Here is a 16646-nt window from a genome sequence, read left to right as displayed (position 1 = left end):
TTTTATACCTGCAAAAGATTATAGGTAAGCTCCAATTTCATATCTTTTAACTGGGAGATAGCAGCTTGCTGCTCAAGTGGATAAAGCTGTACACTCAGCAGGGTCCTTCCCTTTCCTTGAGAGAGTCAAGGTCAGCAAGTCTGGTTCTTCTCACTTATTACGTCTCTCTTAACAACAATAGCCCATTCTTAGATTCTCTTCATGTGACCAAGACCAGAAAAGTCTGTTAGGTGGTCACAAATACAGGTAGTGAGGAGTTTTCCAACTCAGCAGATTTCATTTAATGCAGATGTATCTAAAACATGCACTGAAGTGTACTGGCTTGGGCTGAGCTTGTGAGCAGGTAGGGAGGACACACACAGGGTATACGCAACAGGAGGTTTGCCCAGGACGCAAGGCACCTGTGTTCAAGTCCATGCTCTGCTGAATTCTGTATAAGGACGTGATTCTGTCTCTCTGGTGAGACACATCTTTGATGCTCTGTTTCAGGACCCACTGCAAGCAAGCTACTCACTCTCAGAACTGCCAGAATTAGTGATCTCATATGAAAGGAAGCACTCCTTGATGAGTTAGTTTTACCAGCAGTTCAGTGACCTGGAGATGTTTTCCTTCTAACATATACAAGAGCATTTAATCTCCTACTTTACTGGGATATGTTTGACTTCACCTACCATTAGCACAATGACATGTTGGTGGAGAGCAGAGCTAGCCATGGATTAGGTACAGTACCCATAACAAATGTAATCAGGCTGAATTATCAGGGATTGAGTTTGGAGTGCCTGCAAATAAATTGCAGTATTACATTTGTCATCTGTGAGCCTTTAACAGCCACAAAACACTCACAGCTTAGGCCTATGCTCAACTTTAAGCAAACTATTTAGGGCACATCACACAGTGATTAAGGTGAACTGGACCCACAGCTTATCTTCAAAGACTGTCTATAAGTCATAAAAAAGGAGGTGCTGGTTGGCTTTTTGTTTTGTTCTGGGTTTTGTTCTTTTTCTCCCTGTTGTGTAAAAGGAGCATTTTAATAGTGAGGTTTTTAAGCAATAAGGAATGTAAGTATATTTGAAGTTGTATGCGTATAAAAGTATAAACAAGGAAGGAATATCTTAAAATCACCTCTAGTTAGAGGAGTACCAGGAATTACATCATCTTCTCAGAATCCACCATTTATTTTCTGACATTGACACCAGCAGAATGATGATATGGTCCAAATTCATGGCCAAACACATCCTATGCTTGTGTCCAATATACACACACACCAAAAAAAAAGTAAATTTGATCCTGAGCAAATGCTATGTCAGTGCTTTTACCTGCACACCCTCAATAACGACTTTCAGCATTTAAAGCACTTCAGTTAGCAGAGCTTAAAACCAGAGCAAAAATATCAAGAGAAAGTGGCCAGCTCTTCAGAGGTCCATCAACCCATATGAGCTATACTGCCTTATATAGGGCTGGAGGACAAGGAAATCCCTTGTCTTGTTGAACTGGTCCGTGCCACACTCTGCACTGCCACAATTATGAGGCACAGGGCTTCTTTCTTCTTTGCTTGCTGGCCTGCCTCTCACATACAAGTCTGGGGAAATCAAGGAACTGCTCTTTTTGAGAATCAGTCATGCCAGACAGCTAACACACAGAAAAGGGCATCATATCTTATTTTTCCTACTGGCTTTGCCCTACTTTAGCTCAGCCCAAAGCACTTCTTCTCCCCCTTCCTCACTTCTCCTAGGTCAGTGGTGACTCACCTGTACTTTAATGGAGGTCTCTGAGGCTTAATTCATTATCTAAAAAGAGCTTTGAGACCACCAAGTGAAGGATGCTACAGAAGTGCAAAGAGGTAAGTCTTGCAGCTCGTCTGTGTGCTTTTGTATGGTGGGGTCTTTCTTCTTTTATAAAAACAAAATCTGCACCTGATCCTAGAGCAGGGAGCGAGCCATTCATTCCCTCCACCCTTTCCCATGATGTATCCCCCCCCCTTGCTTTCTTGTCTGTGAAGTTTGGAAAAAAAGGGTCCAACATACCCAACAATCGAATTTGCATGACTGCGCCGTGTAAAACAAAGAACATCCAGAGGGGCTGGGAACAGTCCGTGCAGACCTGCATGCCAATGCTGGCACCGTTGTGACTCAAGTGCAGCTCACCATCTGAATTCACCATAAATCCCAGGATGTCTCCACTCTGGAGGGGCACCACGACTCGGCATATGGCCCAGAACTCCTTTCGGTCAACCAAGGACTCAGGGTTATAGGGGAGGTCGCTGGGGCGCAAGGTGCTGGGGTCGCAGGATGTCACCCCGTAGGACAGTGTCCCCGTGCGCACGGCGTTGGACTTGTTGATTTTGACAAAAATGGTTTCACTGATCCGAAGGGGTCTGCTGGTGAAAACCAAAGTCCTCTCCTCCCGCGCGTGCTCCAGGCGGGCCACGGTCTGGTCGTCGAGGATTTTGACATGGGGTCCCCGGAGGTGGTGGAAGCGGAGGTCGCTCTCCAGCTGGGAAGGGAGGAGGTGGGAGTGCTGGGAGTTGAGGGAGTTCTGCGGGATGGGACACGTGGTGGCCGTCACATGGAAGGTCTCCTCCTGCAGGTTGAGGTCGCACAGGCTGACCGAGAGGCGCGTGTCCTCCGTCTCCCTCCGCAGCGAGGGCCGGCGGATGGCGGTGAAGGAGCGGGGCCGCAGGCAGTCGGGAGGGATGATCTCACTGTCTGTGGGGAGAGAGGAAACAACAGAGGCGTCAATTCAGAGCAAAGGAAAGTGCCCAGGAGTTTGCAAACCGCTATCGGTTTGATTGATGTGTTTAGAAGGGAAAATCAGAGACCTGCTGCCATTAATAAAATCTGCCCTTTAAAATATGGAAGTGGAGTATCATAAAATGTATTTGCAAAAGATTGCTGTTCCTGTACCTTCCCTACCAGCGTCAATATTTTCAGCTTCTGAGCAGGCAGACTCAAAATCAATGGAAAGAATTGACCAGGGGAGGCTCTCCTTGGAGAGGGGAAGCAGAGAGTAAATATCTGAAATGTACCCTGAACATAGCAATCAATATCTCTATAGGCTCCAAGGTTTCACACGCTCTTTATTGTCTACAGTAATTCTCACAGATGTAGGAAATAAATATCTAAGTACACTTTTTTTAAAAAAAAGTTGCTATGTTCAGTTCTAATTTATTTATCATCAGATGAAATTTAATTAATTTCCTGTATATAATTTATCATTAGGCTTCTGGTGCTCACTGCAAATCAGTACAGATATGGATTTCACAGGGCAGAACTTGGGAATATGAAGTTTTCTATAAATAACATACAATCATTTTATCTCCAAGCCAAATAATTAAAAATCAAATCCACAGATATCTAACAAAGGAAGACGGTGCTTACACATTCAAATCCATCAGTGGAAACAGAATTGCACCTTATCCTCTCTGTTAGTCTCACCTGCTGTTTCAAGAGCTTACCATCAATTTATTTGATTCTTTTTCTAAGTATAATCACCTGCCTTTAATGCCTAAATTACTTTTATTTAACATATCCTTAGCTATACTGTTGCCATAGAAATTTTAAAGAGCAATATACTGTGAAAAAGCTCACATTATTTAAACAGATTATAAAAGTAAGCTGAGATAATGCAAAGATTTATCTTTATGCCTGACTTTCTGAGCTCTGAAACGCCCATAGCATCAAGAGACTAGTCACCGTGAGAAAACTGAGTATGTGGGTAATTCTCTGCAAGTGTTGTAAAAGGCTGTCACCCATACTGACTGTTCCTCTGCAGGAGCTATGCCTGAAGACTGTTGTGGCTTCAAGCCTGAGTCCAAACAGGATGAGGTGGGACCACCCCTACAACAAAAACCTGTGCAGGTGTCACAAAGCAACACCACCAGAGCCCAGCCTGGGACCTGCCACAAACACAGCACAAGATGGAGCTACAAGAAGAGGCAGAGGAGCAGACAGTCATTCCTAATCCACCTTCTAGGCCCTTACAGTGGGCACCTCTTCCAGCCACTTATCCTTGGGACTTTCTTTTATGACAGAAAAAAGAGCAGGACCTCAGGTTATCTGAGGATTTTCTCTCATGGGATGCGCCCTTTCCCAGTACGCCAGAGTAGTGGCTCTGTACTGGTATGCCAAGGAATAGTGCCAGCTACTGAATAACCAACATCTCCTGCAACATCTGAGGTCTGACTAACAGCCTTTCCTGCCCTCCTATTCTGGGATCCCTGACAAAAGCACACCCACACAGAGTTTGGCTTGAGTAGAGATCTTTGCTTTGCTTAAACTGGATTATTCCAGGCTCCTCTTGAAATAAACTATTACAAGGGAAGCACAGTTTCAAAATAAAATGGACTTTGTTTCTTATAATTCATTTTCCCCATACTGCTATTTCAGCTTCTCTTCCAAGAAGTTAATTAAAGGAAAGGAGGAATAAATAAAAAAAGAAATCAGAAATTACCCCAAGTAATCTAGAAGTGGGTCGCATTAATGCTTTGTAATATATGGGCTAGCATTTGCATTGAAAGTGCTCCTGCTGGATGGAATTAGACTTATTTTACCCTCCTTTTGCTGAAAACCTACATAGGAGAACAAATTAATACTGGCAGCTGACGACAATCCTTTGGTGTAGGTGAATGGGTAGAGACCTTTCTGAATAGGAACAGAAGGTCCTCTCTATTTTATTCCCTGTAACTATGCATGTGCAGCCTGGCTGACAAGAGTGATGTGTGGGTAGCTTGCAGCCAGGGTTTTGAAACAGCTTGTTTTCCACCAGGATGCTTGCATTTCCCTTTGGCTGCTGGACAAAATATCTTTTTCCATCTGAAAAGAGGTTAAGAGAGATGGAGTGCTGCAGACAAGACACATGGCAGCGATAGCAAACCACATCCAAATGTTTTACTTAAACCCATCAGTAGCTCAGATGCCTAGCTACTTAAGGGATAAGATGTCTAAAGCATATGGGAATGACTGTGAGACTTAGTTCATCAGTGCTTGCAAATACCCATGGAAGAAAGGATTGCAGTTTACCGGTATCTGAAGTGGCTTTGTGGAAAGAGGTGAGTCTCTAAGAGATGCTGGCCTGCTCCAGGGCTCTGTGTTTTTATAAATCTCAAAATAGAAAGCCAAAGAAGAAAACAAATAAATCCCATTAAATATAAGGTAAAACAGAAGTGGGATTCATCTTTTGGGGGGGGGAGGGGGTAGGTAAATTGGAAGAGATGTGGAATGCCATTTACCCAGAATAACTGATAATGGCCAAGGTCTATGAAAGAACAATTCTGATGAAATGTGAAACAAATGAGGTGACTTTGAGCAGTTTCTTTCATCGGAAGATGTCCAGGAACAAAGCTTCCACTGAAGTTTCAGTTGTCAATTTTTAAAGACAGACCAAGCTGTTCAAGCTGAACACAGATCAAGCTGTTCATGCCAGAGTGGCCCATAATGCCACCTGACTCCTGTAGAACATTTACAAGTGACCTTTAATGCTTACAAAGGAGGGACTCGCCATGTAGGAGTGTTCAGGCATATTTATATTTGCAGAGACAAACCCGGGCACATATCAAAAAGGTGGAATGACTTTGTATTGCAAGACTCTAAAACACAAAACAAGTCCAATGGCCTATTACTGAGGAGATCTCCTGGCTTCAGCCTGAAGAATTCAGAAATCATCCCTTCTTACTAAATATTCAAGAGTATAAAATTTCCTGTATAAGGCAATTGGCAATGTTTCTTTCGGGAAAGTCAGTTGGTGACAGACCTCCTTGGGTGAGAATAGATGGACTTGTGAGTGAAGACCATGGCTTTCACTGAGTCACCAGAACAAGCTTTAACCCAGATGGCTGGGGTACCACCAGGAAGCTGGCCATGACCACGGTAGCTCGATGCAAGCTGACTGCTCAGGCTGCTTTCCAGAGAGCTTTTTCTGAGCACCGCATCACTGCAGTTATGATGTTAATGCAGAATTTAGAGACTTAAAGTTTCTGATAGTAATACAGACATGGCCAAAGTGAAAAAGATTTCTACTAAATATAAATTTTCTGCTCCTCAGTTGGACAATCTGAAACACTGAATTTTTGTAAAGGATGTCTAACTTCACAAATCCCTTTGTATCTTTTAATGGCTTTGTTTAAGGAAAAAAAAAGCAGGTGTAATTCATTTAGTGAAGTTGAAATGAAGGGCACTTGTGCAGTTCAACCATCTTCTGTTTTCTCTTCTTCAGTGGGGTTTATTTGCAGTATTTAGATTCTTAGCAGCTGACTCCTTACACAGAAAATTAACTTGAAGTATTTCCCTCAGATCAGAGGCTTCAAATCTCTCTCTTTTCCTACTCAGAGGGCATGGAAAAGCCTCCCACTTTATGCAGGCTCAGTGAGACTGCAGTAACACTTCAGAACAGCATTTACAAGGAGCTGGTGAGCAGCCAGATACAGCTGTAATCACTGCATCTGTATCAGAAATATTTCACTACCACCTGTTTTTTTTAATCATTGTTGTAGTCTTAAAATCATCTATTTACTTAAACATGTATAATATGTACAATATGTATTTATTATAGATACATTAAATGTGCACATACATGCACATTTAATATAGCTACATGCACATCAAACACAATTCTACCCAGCAGCATGCAGAGATCATTGCAGCCCCACACAAAGCCGAAGGGGATGTGTTGCTGTCAGACTATCAAATCACTGTTTCCTTCCTCTTTTTCAGTACTGTTTGTTATTGCCTGAAGGCTTCACTTTCCAAGGTCACGAGCAGTAGTAGTCACACACCTGTAAAGGAGCTAAGAAAGCAGAGCAAACTCAGCATACATGCATGCACGCACACACATGCTGGTAACTTGCAGAGTCCAGTATTTAACTGCAAGCTCTAAGGTAAAAAATCTCCTCCTCTTGATGTGTTTCCTGAGACTGGTGCAATCCTATGGCATGAACTGTATTTCTTCGGAGTATGAGGGTTGCAACCTCTCTCCAGAATAAGCTATGAAAGACCTAGTATAAATAAACCAGGGAAATCAGATTGATAACCAAAGAACCCATCCCTTGTCTAATGAGCTTCCCTCCCAGGAGAGAAAAATGCTGAGATGTCAAGGAACAATCTAGTGATTCTTTGCATCTGGAGAACATTTCTGTCCTCAGCTACTAAGCAAAGAGTAAAAAATGGGTAAGGTCAGAACTTTGCTGGCATGCTCCTTCCCTTCCTATGCAGAGCCTCATGTTTTTCCTTCCTTCTGTTCTTTGCTTTACTTCTTCCAAGTGCATTTTTCTTCTCTTAATCCCCTACTTCACTGAATAGTAGTATTTTTAGTGAGTACTAGTGCTCATTGCATTATTTCCGTGACCAAGGAACCTCAGAGATGCTAAACTACCAAAGACATTGTAGTCAGTGCCCTCTACAAGAATATTCTGTGTAAACATACAACTGCAAAAGCATGCATGCTGTATTATTCCCACCACGTTGGAGAGGTTCCATTCCTACTGAGGGATGCAGATGAAGACTCCTTTTCCCACCATCAGTGCTACCTGCCACAAGTGGTTAGGCAGGGAGGACACCTGGCCTTCCAACACCTGGAATCTTGCACTATCTCCTCCATCATCTACAGCAGACTTATGCAGCTAACAGACCATTTGGCAAGACTTTGACATTGCAGGGAGATGTGCTTGCAGTATGCACCACACCATAAAATAACATCACACTCAAAGGCAATTAGGAAAAGCAACCAGTCACAGGGCAAGAAATAAACCTGTGCTTCTGGAAACCTTCTGTCACTCACAGCCTCATACTCCCCATCGTGGGAGTGCAGGTATTAATCCCGGCTCAGCTGCCTGCCTTGCAAACTCTGCCCATGTCATGCTGTGGCAATCTTTGCTCCCTTGTTGAATCAGTCCTAGTGAGCTGATGTATGTATACTGCTGAGGAATTGCCTCGCTTCAGCACAGAAGTAGCCAGAACCATTTCTGTATGTTGTTTATAGCTCAATTTAAGATGTACTTTAAGGTGACTGGAGTCTGATAGTTTGGTAAAATGGAAACAATTTACATTTTCATTTATCCCTCCTAAAATAAGCTTGAAGATCACTGTGACTGGGGGCAAGGAGCAATACCCATAACCCAAACCCCTTTGGTAAGGATTTGCCCAATCTGTGTATGGCACCCGGTCCACAGCATCACCTCCACTGGAAAGAAGAGCAGCTGTGACTGGTTCTGGGAGGAGAAGGACTGCTGTGTGTCCCTGGCTTCAAAATCCACTCAAATTAAAGTGCAACTGGAAGCAGACCTTCGTGCAGCCTGCTGTACTCATGGTGGTGTACTCAGGGTTTCCTCACCCCCATGGGATGCTCTGCTCTAGGCTCTCTCAGTCTCTGCCACATGTACCTTAACCGTTTTATTGTACCAGGAGGAGCTAAGCAAACAGGAGAGTGAAAATTGCCCTTACTTAAAATAAACACAGGAGAAAAACTGAGAAGTGAAGAAAGCCGAGGCCACACTTAGAGTCATCAAGAAGCAAAGCTCCACTCACAGAGCATGTCCAAAGTGCTCTCGCCTGCTGGTGATGCATCCGAGAAGACACTCATAAAACTATTTGTTTTTCTGCAAACTTGTACTCTCCATGTGAGGTCTGAAGAGGAGGCTGGGCTGTGCCGTGCTCAGCGTAACGCTGCAGAGACCCATGCTCCCAGGTGGACACTGCTGCTCTGAATCCGCACACAGGTTTCCCCCTTCCCTCCCTGCTCGTTACTGTTTAATCTAGAAAATTATATGATCCGAGACCACTCATTGCATTCATTTCTCATAAACCATCAGGCGCCAGAATGCAGCTTCTCGAATCATACAATGAAGCCACTTTCATAGCATTATTGTAGCATGTGGGAGGCAAATGTTTAAAATCCCTCAAAGGAATGATTCAGACTAAAAACCTCCTTGGCTATATACTTAGGAATTCACTTCTACAAAGTACATTTCCTTTATGAACAACCGAGAAATCAAACTGCCTGAGTTATTGCCTCAGATCAACCATTCCTTCTCCTTGAAAACACCCACATCAAATTAAGGACACCAGTTAAGTAAATACATACTTATAAAATACGTGCATATATGCATGTAACTATTTCATTGACAATGTAACCTCCCACTTCAAATAGACCTGCTTCCTTCTGCTCTCCCTGCTCTGGCTCCTCTCTTTATGCACACACTTACAGGAATATATGCAAGACTACAGCCAACAAGGTCACTTGTACCAGCTATATATGTGAGATGCCCAGGCTGCTCTTTAAGAGACAGTAAAATCTGCTCTGGGTCAAACAGCATCTGAGGTCATGACAGATCACATTTGTTTTTCAGAATTCCTCCTTCAGTAACACACCAGCTTGGTATTATCACACAGTCAATGGAGGGCAAACACATTTCATGTGCATTCATATTGCTAAAGCAGGAGTTACTGCCTACACGCAGATTTTGGCTTCCTGCTCATTGCAGTCTGGAAGGCAAGGTAACTGGTAACAGCCATTTTTATTGCTGGAGTGGCAGATATTTAAATCAGCTGAGTGCATTTGTTTGCCTGTAACCAACACAGCCCAAATTAGCTTTCTGACAAGACAGATGTTTTTCCAATATTGCTGAAAGCAGTTGAGAGAAGGGGCAGAAGCCAAAGTCCATGACAAGGGTTGAGCCTAAAGCTGGAGTTCATCTGTGGGAGAAATCATTTACATTTACACTAAAAATTGTCACCAGATTTTAAAGCTGGGTTACAAAAGAAGGCAGACCATCGACTCCATAGAATCAACTGCAAGGCTACAAACATCTGCCACTTTAACAGAAAAGAGTGAAAACCAACAGTGCTTAACGAGAATCTCACTGGACTTGTCTTTGCTCTGTGTTTGCATTTGCTTGGATAAAAATCAGCATTTCCTTCCAGGCATCTTGGGACAGATTGAGCACTAAAGCTACTTGGTTTGCATGATTCAGTTTTGGAGAACTGATAAAAAAAAAAAACGTGTGGAAGAGAATGAACCTAGCCTTTGAGTTGCCGTCAACTGCTAGGTGTTTGACAAATCTATTGTGCAAATCTGGTGGCTTTCTGGGGATATTTAGCACCAAATCCCGCTTTAAGGGAACACTGCCTTTGTATCAATAGGCACAGAGCAACTGGTGTCCTGCCAGGTGAATCTCAGGAAATGCTCAGGATCTGTTCAGAATACTTTTCTAAGGATATAAATAGCCTCCCTTGGCTTACTGGGATTATCACCAATTTCTTACCATGGACTGTCAATGCTGTACCAATAATACGATAAAATATCACAGTAAAACAAATCAGAAACAAACAAAAAAAATCAATTCTGAAAGAATGTGAGCTCATGTACTGCTAGCCTCCAAACCACAAAACAAAACAACCCTGAGCTTTAGGGAGTTGCAGCTGGTTTTAAGCCAGAGTGAACAATTGCGGTTTCCAGGCCAGCTTAGTAATTGATTGATCATCTGCATATTCTTCAATAAAATCTAAGGAATGAAAGCATACAATCTCATACATGAACAAGAATAGTTGAAGGCACAAAGTTTGAGTGCTGACTGATTAATTGTAGTTTTGGGATATGTGCTATCTAACAAAGTGCTCTGAACAGACTGGTTCATAACAAACATTCGTACTATTCTGCCTAACATCTCTAAAGCATGTCAAATTGATTTGCGCATATGAAACTGCACAAAGAGCATAACTAGCCTCATAAAATTGAAATAAATTACTATTTTCCTTAGCAAATAGGAATGTTCTGAAGAAGTCTGACAGCAGATTATGAAGAACAAGCTTCCATACGCGTTTTACAGTTGTGGATTTGTTTTCCAAAAAAGCTGATGCTCTCAGAGAGTCTGCAGGGTGCTGGCAACATCTATGTTACAAACAACAAGTTTGGGGTTTTGTTCAGGGAGGCTATCCATCAGGGTATCCTCATCTTCCCCAGCCAGTGGTCCTGAAGACTGACAAATGTCCTTCAGGTTGAAGATGTGCTTAACCACTGCCACAGCCACCTCTGGATGGTGGCACCTCCTTGTCTCATTCCCTTTATTGTGTTCATGAGTTTTCCATTTGATGTTTTCTAACGCCCCACAAAGTCCGAGAAATATGGTTTGAGCAGAATCATGTGGCTTGTGTTTTGTGGAGAACACCTAATATCTATTATTCACTCCTTAATCTATCTCCCACTCACGCACACGAAATTGCAATCCAGTGCAATGATTTTCACTTCCCTTGCCCCAGGCCTCCTGGACTGCATGATCAGCTATTATGCTCCCTCTTGCAAACCACACCAAAACCATCATCATTTTTAGGTCCATACCAACATTATTTTAATCTCAGTCCTACCTCTCTCCCTGTATAGTGCCCCACCTTTTCTTTCCATTTCCTCTTATTCTTTCTACAGCTGGCAAGTCTTCTATTACTTCCTTTAATTACCTGTGCAAGACCTAATTCTCTCTGGAGATTGTCAATTGTCACTTTATCTGATGCTTCCTGATCTTTAAGATGTACTTTTCTCTGTAGAAAACTTCTGTTGTTGTTTTTTTTTTTTCTTCTAGTTCTTCATGGGAAATAAAGGTAAGAATTGCAATTTCTAGTTGTCTAACAACTGTACAGAGCTCTCTTCTAATACCGAGTGACTCCATTGCTTACTTCTGGTACTATCATCCCTTTTACCTTCCTTTCCACTTAGAAATTTCAACCATTTTATCTCTCCTATTCACGTAAGTAGTTCACCATTGCATGCAGTGCTAACCCTACGATTTTACCTTCATGTATTGTGTTGCAGATCGCTACAGGTCATCCAACAACTCTATTTCCAATCCTCCCTACATTACTATGTGCATGTTTCCATAGCATCTCAGTGGTCTCAGCCAATTCCCAAGCTACTTCAGACACAAACCGTCATCCCCTGAATAATCTGACAGCAATTTTCTTTGAAACATATACATTCTTCCTCCTTCCCATCCATCATCCTCCCTCACGTAGTATTTATGTATCTTGCATTTACCCTTTTTCATTTGCTGTCATTTACCCCTGTTTCTTCATGCAGGCATGGATATGACGACTCCTTCTCCAACTTGTCCCCATGTTTCCCAGTGAAAGGCTCCTGCCATCACTGATGGTTTCACAGCCAACTGCTTGGGGAGAATTCAACCCAGCAACAACCACTTCATCTCTGCCAAGGTCTCCCCAAAGTCCAGCATCTTATCCGGCACCATTGCGTATCAAAATGAATTAATGCCATTGGGTCTTCACCCTTTTCCTTAGGAAACCCAGATACACTGCTGGCAATCACCTTCCTAGGTTTACTGTAGTCCTCTTTGGTTGCCCAAAGGCACTGCTAAGTGATAAATCACCTGGACATCACAAAAATTTTCAGCTATCCCACTAACCACAGCTAAATGCACAACATTTTCTAGCGAAGATGTAACCTGTAAAGAGCAGTGAAAATACATAATATTCCAGTCAACTGACCGAAGAAAAAAATTAAAGCCTGAAACAAAGGGCTCAGTTTATCTTGCTTCCCTTTAATAAAAGCAAATAAATACTGGACCAAGGGCTTCTCCAGTTTATTTCTGGGGCTTGTTTGGAAATCACTGTTGTTGTTTTACGATTAAAATCTTATTTCAATACTCAAAATTGAAATACATAATTTTGAAAACAGTGAAAGGGAACAGCTAGAGTTTGCCAAGTGTTTCAATTTTTCAGTCATGACTAATTAAGTTTACAGATCATTTCTCCTTTTCCAAGCTGGTTCCTCACCTAAAGTTTTAACAACAGTATTTCTGAAAGAATGCATATAATGCTATTTATCCAGAATATTTTCTTTGTTTTAATTCCTTTTAATATCTCTTTCTTGGAGAACTTCCACCCCGAAAGCCAGCATGAAGCAGCTCTCAAAAAATTTCTGACTTATTTTCCACATGTTCATAATGACAGCGCAGCCATTACACTCCATCCACCCCACTCCTGTTCCAGAGCTGGCATGATCTGGAAGACTCACTATCCCAGTTATGCACAGGAACAGTAAATCAAAGCTTTGTTTGATGAGCTTATTTTATAATAGTACAATTACTGCAGTCTGCACCAATTTCTGAACAGAAGTTCAGCATGTGTCTAGGTCTGTTCCATTTCATGACAGCACTTAATAATCCACTTCATCTAAACAATTATTTATATACCACTGAAGGCAATGGGACGTACACATGAGTTATCCCAAATCGGGGGCCCAGGGTAAGGTTTAAAAACTACATCCCATGTCTAAAAAAAATACGTTCTTATGCTAAACTCAACTTGCCATCACTGTGCCATTGTACGGTACCAGAAGAGCGAACAGCAAATGAGATTTCCTGAAACAGTAACCCTAAGTCAGTCTCTCTAGCTGTCACAGCTGGACAAAATTAAGTGTGTGTGTGTGAATCATAAAGAGAATCAATGCCCATTTCTGCCAAGGTACATAATTGAAAAGTTAATCTCTTCGATAACTTCTTCATGTATTCTGTCATTGCAGATACCCATTAGGCTTGTGATTTCTTTATGAATGATTTTGATACCTGAACTACAGGAACTAAAGAGCTGGATCTTGTTTCCCAAGTTTCAGCTAACTTCTTAACAAAAAAAAAAGACAAATTCCACTCTCTTACCCAATGGAAAACTTCAACACCTTGGCTATCAGTAAGGCTGGTTTAAATGTACAGATCATAGGATATGGCCTCAAAAGTTTTAGACAGAAAGACAGGAGGCTTTTCTGAAGCTGCAGATTGAAAGCATAAACAAGAATCAGCCAGAGGGCCACAGTTTGGCTGCCAGTCCGTAGCAGTGTAACCTTGCTGAAGCCACAGGATTCACACAGAGAATAAAGTCCAGCATACACTGCCAAGTGCTAAATAGTCACCAAATCTTCCTCAGACCCCTGAAGAAGGGGACCCAGGGTTTTGGTTCCCAAAGGTTCCCACTTTCACCACGTCCGACCCTCATACAGGACCACATTTCTTCCTCTTTCTCCTCTTCTTTCTCTATTCCCCACATGACTGTCTAAACACAAACAAGCTTGGTCATGCTGAGATCCCAGGGATGAGATGGAGCATGGTCTTTCAGGAAAATAACCCCAAAACTGGAGCACAGCCCCTGTGGTGGACAAAGCTAGACAGTCTGATGGGAACCAGGCAGTGACCATCTCACAGCATGCCCAGCCAAAACACTGCACCAGTGAAGCACCAGCTGTAAGCATGGTACTGGAGAGATGCCTGACTGCAACTGGTTTCTGCTATTACTGATCCCTGAGACCTTTTGAGGAGGTCTCAGGAAATGGTTAAGACACAGGCACCTAAAAATGCAGTGAGTTTTTTGGCTCTCTTCGCTTCTTTGACCTCTCATTAAACTCCCATGACTGATGTTTGCCATTTCTCAACAGCTTCTTTTTGCCACATGATGCCCTGTTATACTGTCAATGCATTTTCACTAGGAATTAAAATTTCAGCTTATGCCAAATGTTGCTCTTGCTGACTGACACATGCTCTAAACCTCTTTCTTACCTGCTGGTAATATCTTGGGTTTGCACCAGTTTAGCTAAGAATGGGTGCCAGTGTTCATTCATCCACCTGCCCAGTTTCAATCTGTTTAACTCCCATGGCTTTACTTTTACCCTGTATATTTTGCTGGTTTGGGAAACAACTAATCAATCTTCTGCTCTTTGATGGTTTTTAAAAGGTAAAATTTACCTCCAGAATGTCATGGACGAGCTTAGTTTTGCAGAGTAGACAGAACTGGGTGTAATCAGCAACAAGAAGAGCCAATACAGCAACATTACAGCAAGAACTGTGCTGAGATCTGTATAAACTAGAGAGATTGTAACCAATATACGGGTGCCTCTCCCAAACTCCATTAAGAGACTCATTTCTCTTCAATTTCTGCCTCCTTCAGCATCAAGGTTTATAACAAGATTTGGTGACAATGTTATTGTGAACCTTTCTACACATACTCGGAACTGTTATAGGTAACTATCAAACCCTTGATACATAATAATAAAAATTGCTGGGCTTACATCAACTGAAATGTCATCACCAGCACTGGCGATGTCTTGCTCAGTCTAAAGAATCTGGGATTGATTGCAGGTCTGTCAGGGACCTGGTTATCAGAGAAAAACAGCCCCTCTCTCCACTGCTCTCAGTACAGTCCCACTGTTCCTGGTACTATAACAGTTTTGATTTTAAAAACTTAAGATTTACTCTGCCATTTACAACTGGGTAAATATCCTTTGTTTCCAAGCACAGATGTAGTCCAGTCACCAGAGCAAAAGCCTGGATAATTCACATTAGCATTCATTCTTGCCCACCACAGGATGGTACTAGGAAGGTGCATAGCTACAGAACCACGCATTTCTTAAAGGTGGACAGGAAGAAAAAGCAGATGATGTACTCAAAATTATCCTAACATCTAAAACAGAGAAGAAAGGGTTACTACTGCCTGTATTTCTGCTCTGTAACGCTTCTTCATATCAAAGTAAGCAAGGGGAAAGAAAGAAAAAAGTCCCAAAGAGGAGTGTAGATGACTTATGCTTAGGAGGAAGCCAGTGCATGCATGCAGAAAGGACCCACAAAACTGTACATGCTCTGCTCCAGCCTGGGCTGCAGCTGTGTTACCAGCTGTTTTCACTGTCCATAGGAGACACAGAGCACACGGACAGCTGTTACCATAGCCACCCCTTTAAATCCCTGTGTCTGCATAGAAATATCATTTTTAAGGTGGCTTAGGTATGCCTGGCAGTTAAAAATGGCAAGTCCCATCCCAGGGCAGCTTACAGCCCAAATTAGACATAACACAGCAAGACATTGTGATAAAACAAGGAAGTGAGGGTGAGATGGTGAGACACTGCATGTACAGCCTGCCAGCTCTTTTATTCTTCCTATTAAACACTGTAAGGGCTCTGCATCCTCATGTATTTTTACAAGCTTCCTGCTGGCCTGCTCTGCTGCAGACACTGGGTGATGACACGGCCTCAGCAGGGACAGGTTCCTTGGCCTCTCCTGGCAAAGCTGAACCCTCGACTCTGGAGCTAAACAGCCCTTTTGAGGAGCTGCCAAGCTCACGAACCCCCCCAGACAAGCGTCCTTCCCTCCACTAGGTCGCAGTGGTGCACAGGCACGTCCTGATCCCGGGTAGCCACACTGTAGGAATCAAACATGAGCTGCCGTCTGCAGACCTACCACTTCCAACAAGGCCTGGCAGCTAGGGGAAAATGGGGGCACCATTTAGTCCCTGAATTGGCATGAAGAAATCGTGGGGCTCATGAGGACTGCTGGAGTAGGCATGAACTTGTCCTGAGATGAACAGCACTTAACAGCAAAGTGAAACCTGAGTTGTGTAGACTCCAAGTTACCACAGCCTTCTCCCTACACCCAACACATCACACAAACTTTAACAGCGGGGGGGCAGACTGACAATACTGAGAACAGAATTTCTCTCTGTTCTGGCTTGCCAAGAGCTAGCGTGGTGCATCCCAAGCTCCTGAATCCCACCAGGAAGATGTGAGGTTCACCCAACACATGCTGCTGGCTCTGCCATGCTGGCTTCCTCACAGCTGGGATAGCTGCCCACAGCAGAAAAATTGCCCCATCAGCAGAGAAATGAACAGAAAGC

The 16646-nt window shown here is 42.8% G+C and overlaps 1 protein-coding gene across 1 annotated transcript in view; it reads right to left on the bottom strand.

Moving 5' to 3' along the window:
• NEURL1 (neuralized E3 ubiquitin protein ligase 1) overlaps window positions 1–16646 on the bottom strand; it is a 63683-nt gene that overhangs the window by 14799 nt on the left and 32238 nt on the right. The window contains exon 4 of the mRNA XM_010021563.1: window positions 2025–2705. Within this exon, the coding sequence (XP_010019865.1) occupies window positions 2025–2705 (681 nt within the window). The remainder of the gene's footprint in view (window positions 1–2024; window positions 2706–16646) is intronic.

This window comes from Nestor notabilis, unplaced genomic scaffold, assembly GCF_000696875.1.
Source record: "Nestor notabilis isolate BGI_N333 unplaced genomic scaffold, ASM69687v1 scaffold27099, whole genome shotgun sequence".
Lineage (NCBI taxonomy): Eukaryota > Metazoa > Chordata > Aves > Psittaciformes > Psittacidae > Nestor > Nestor notabilis.
This window is presented reverse-complemented; position numbering and strand designations above follow the sequence as displayed.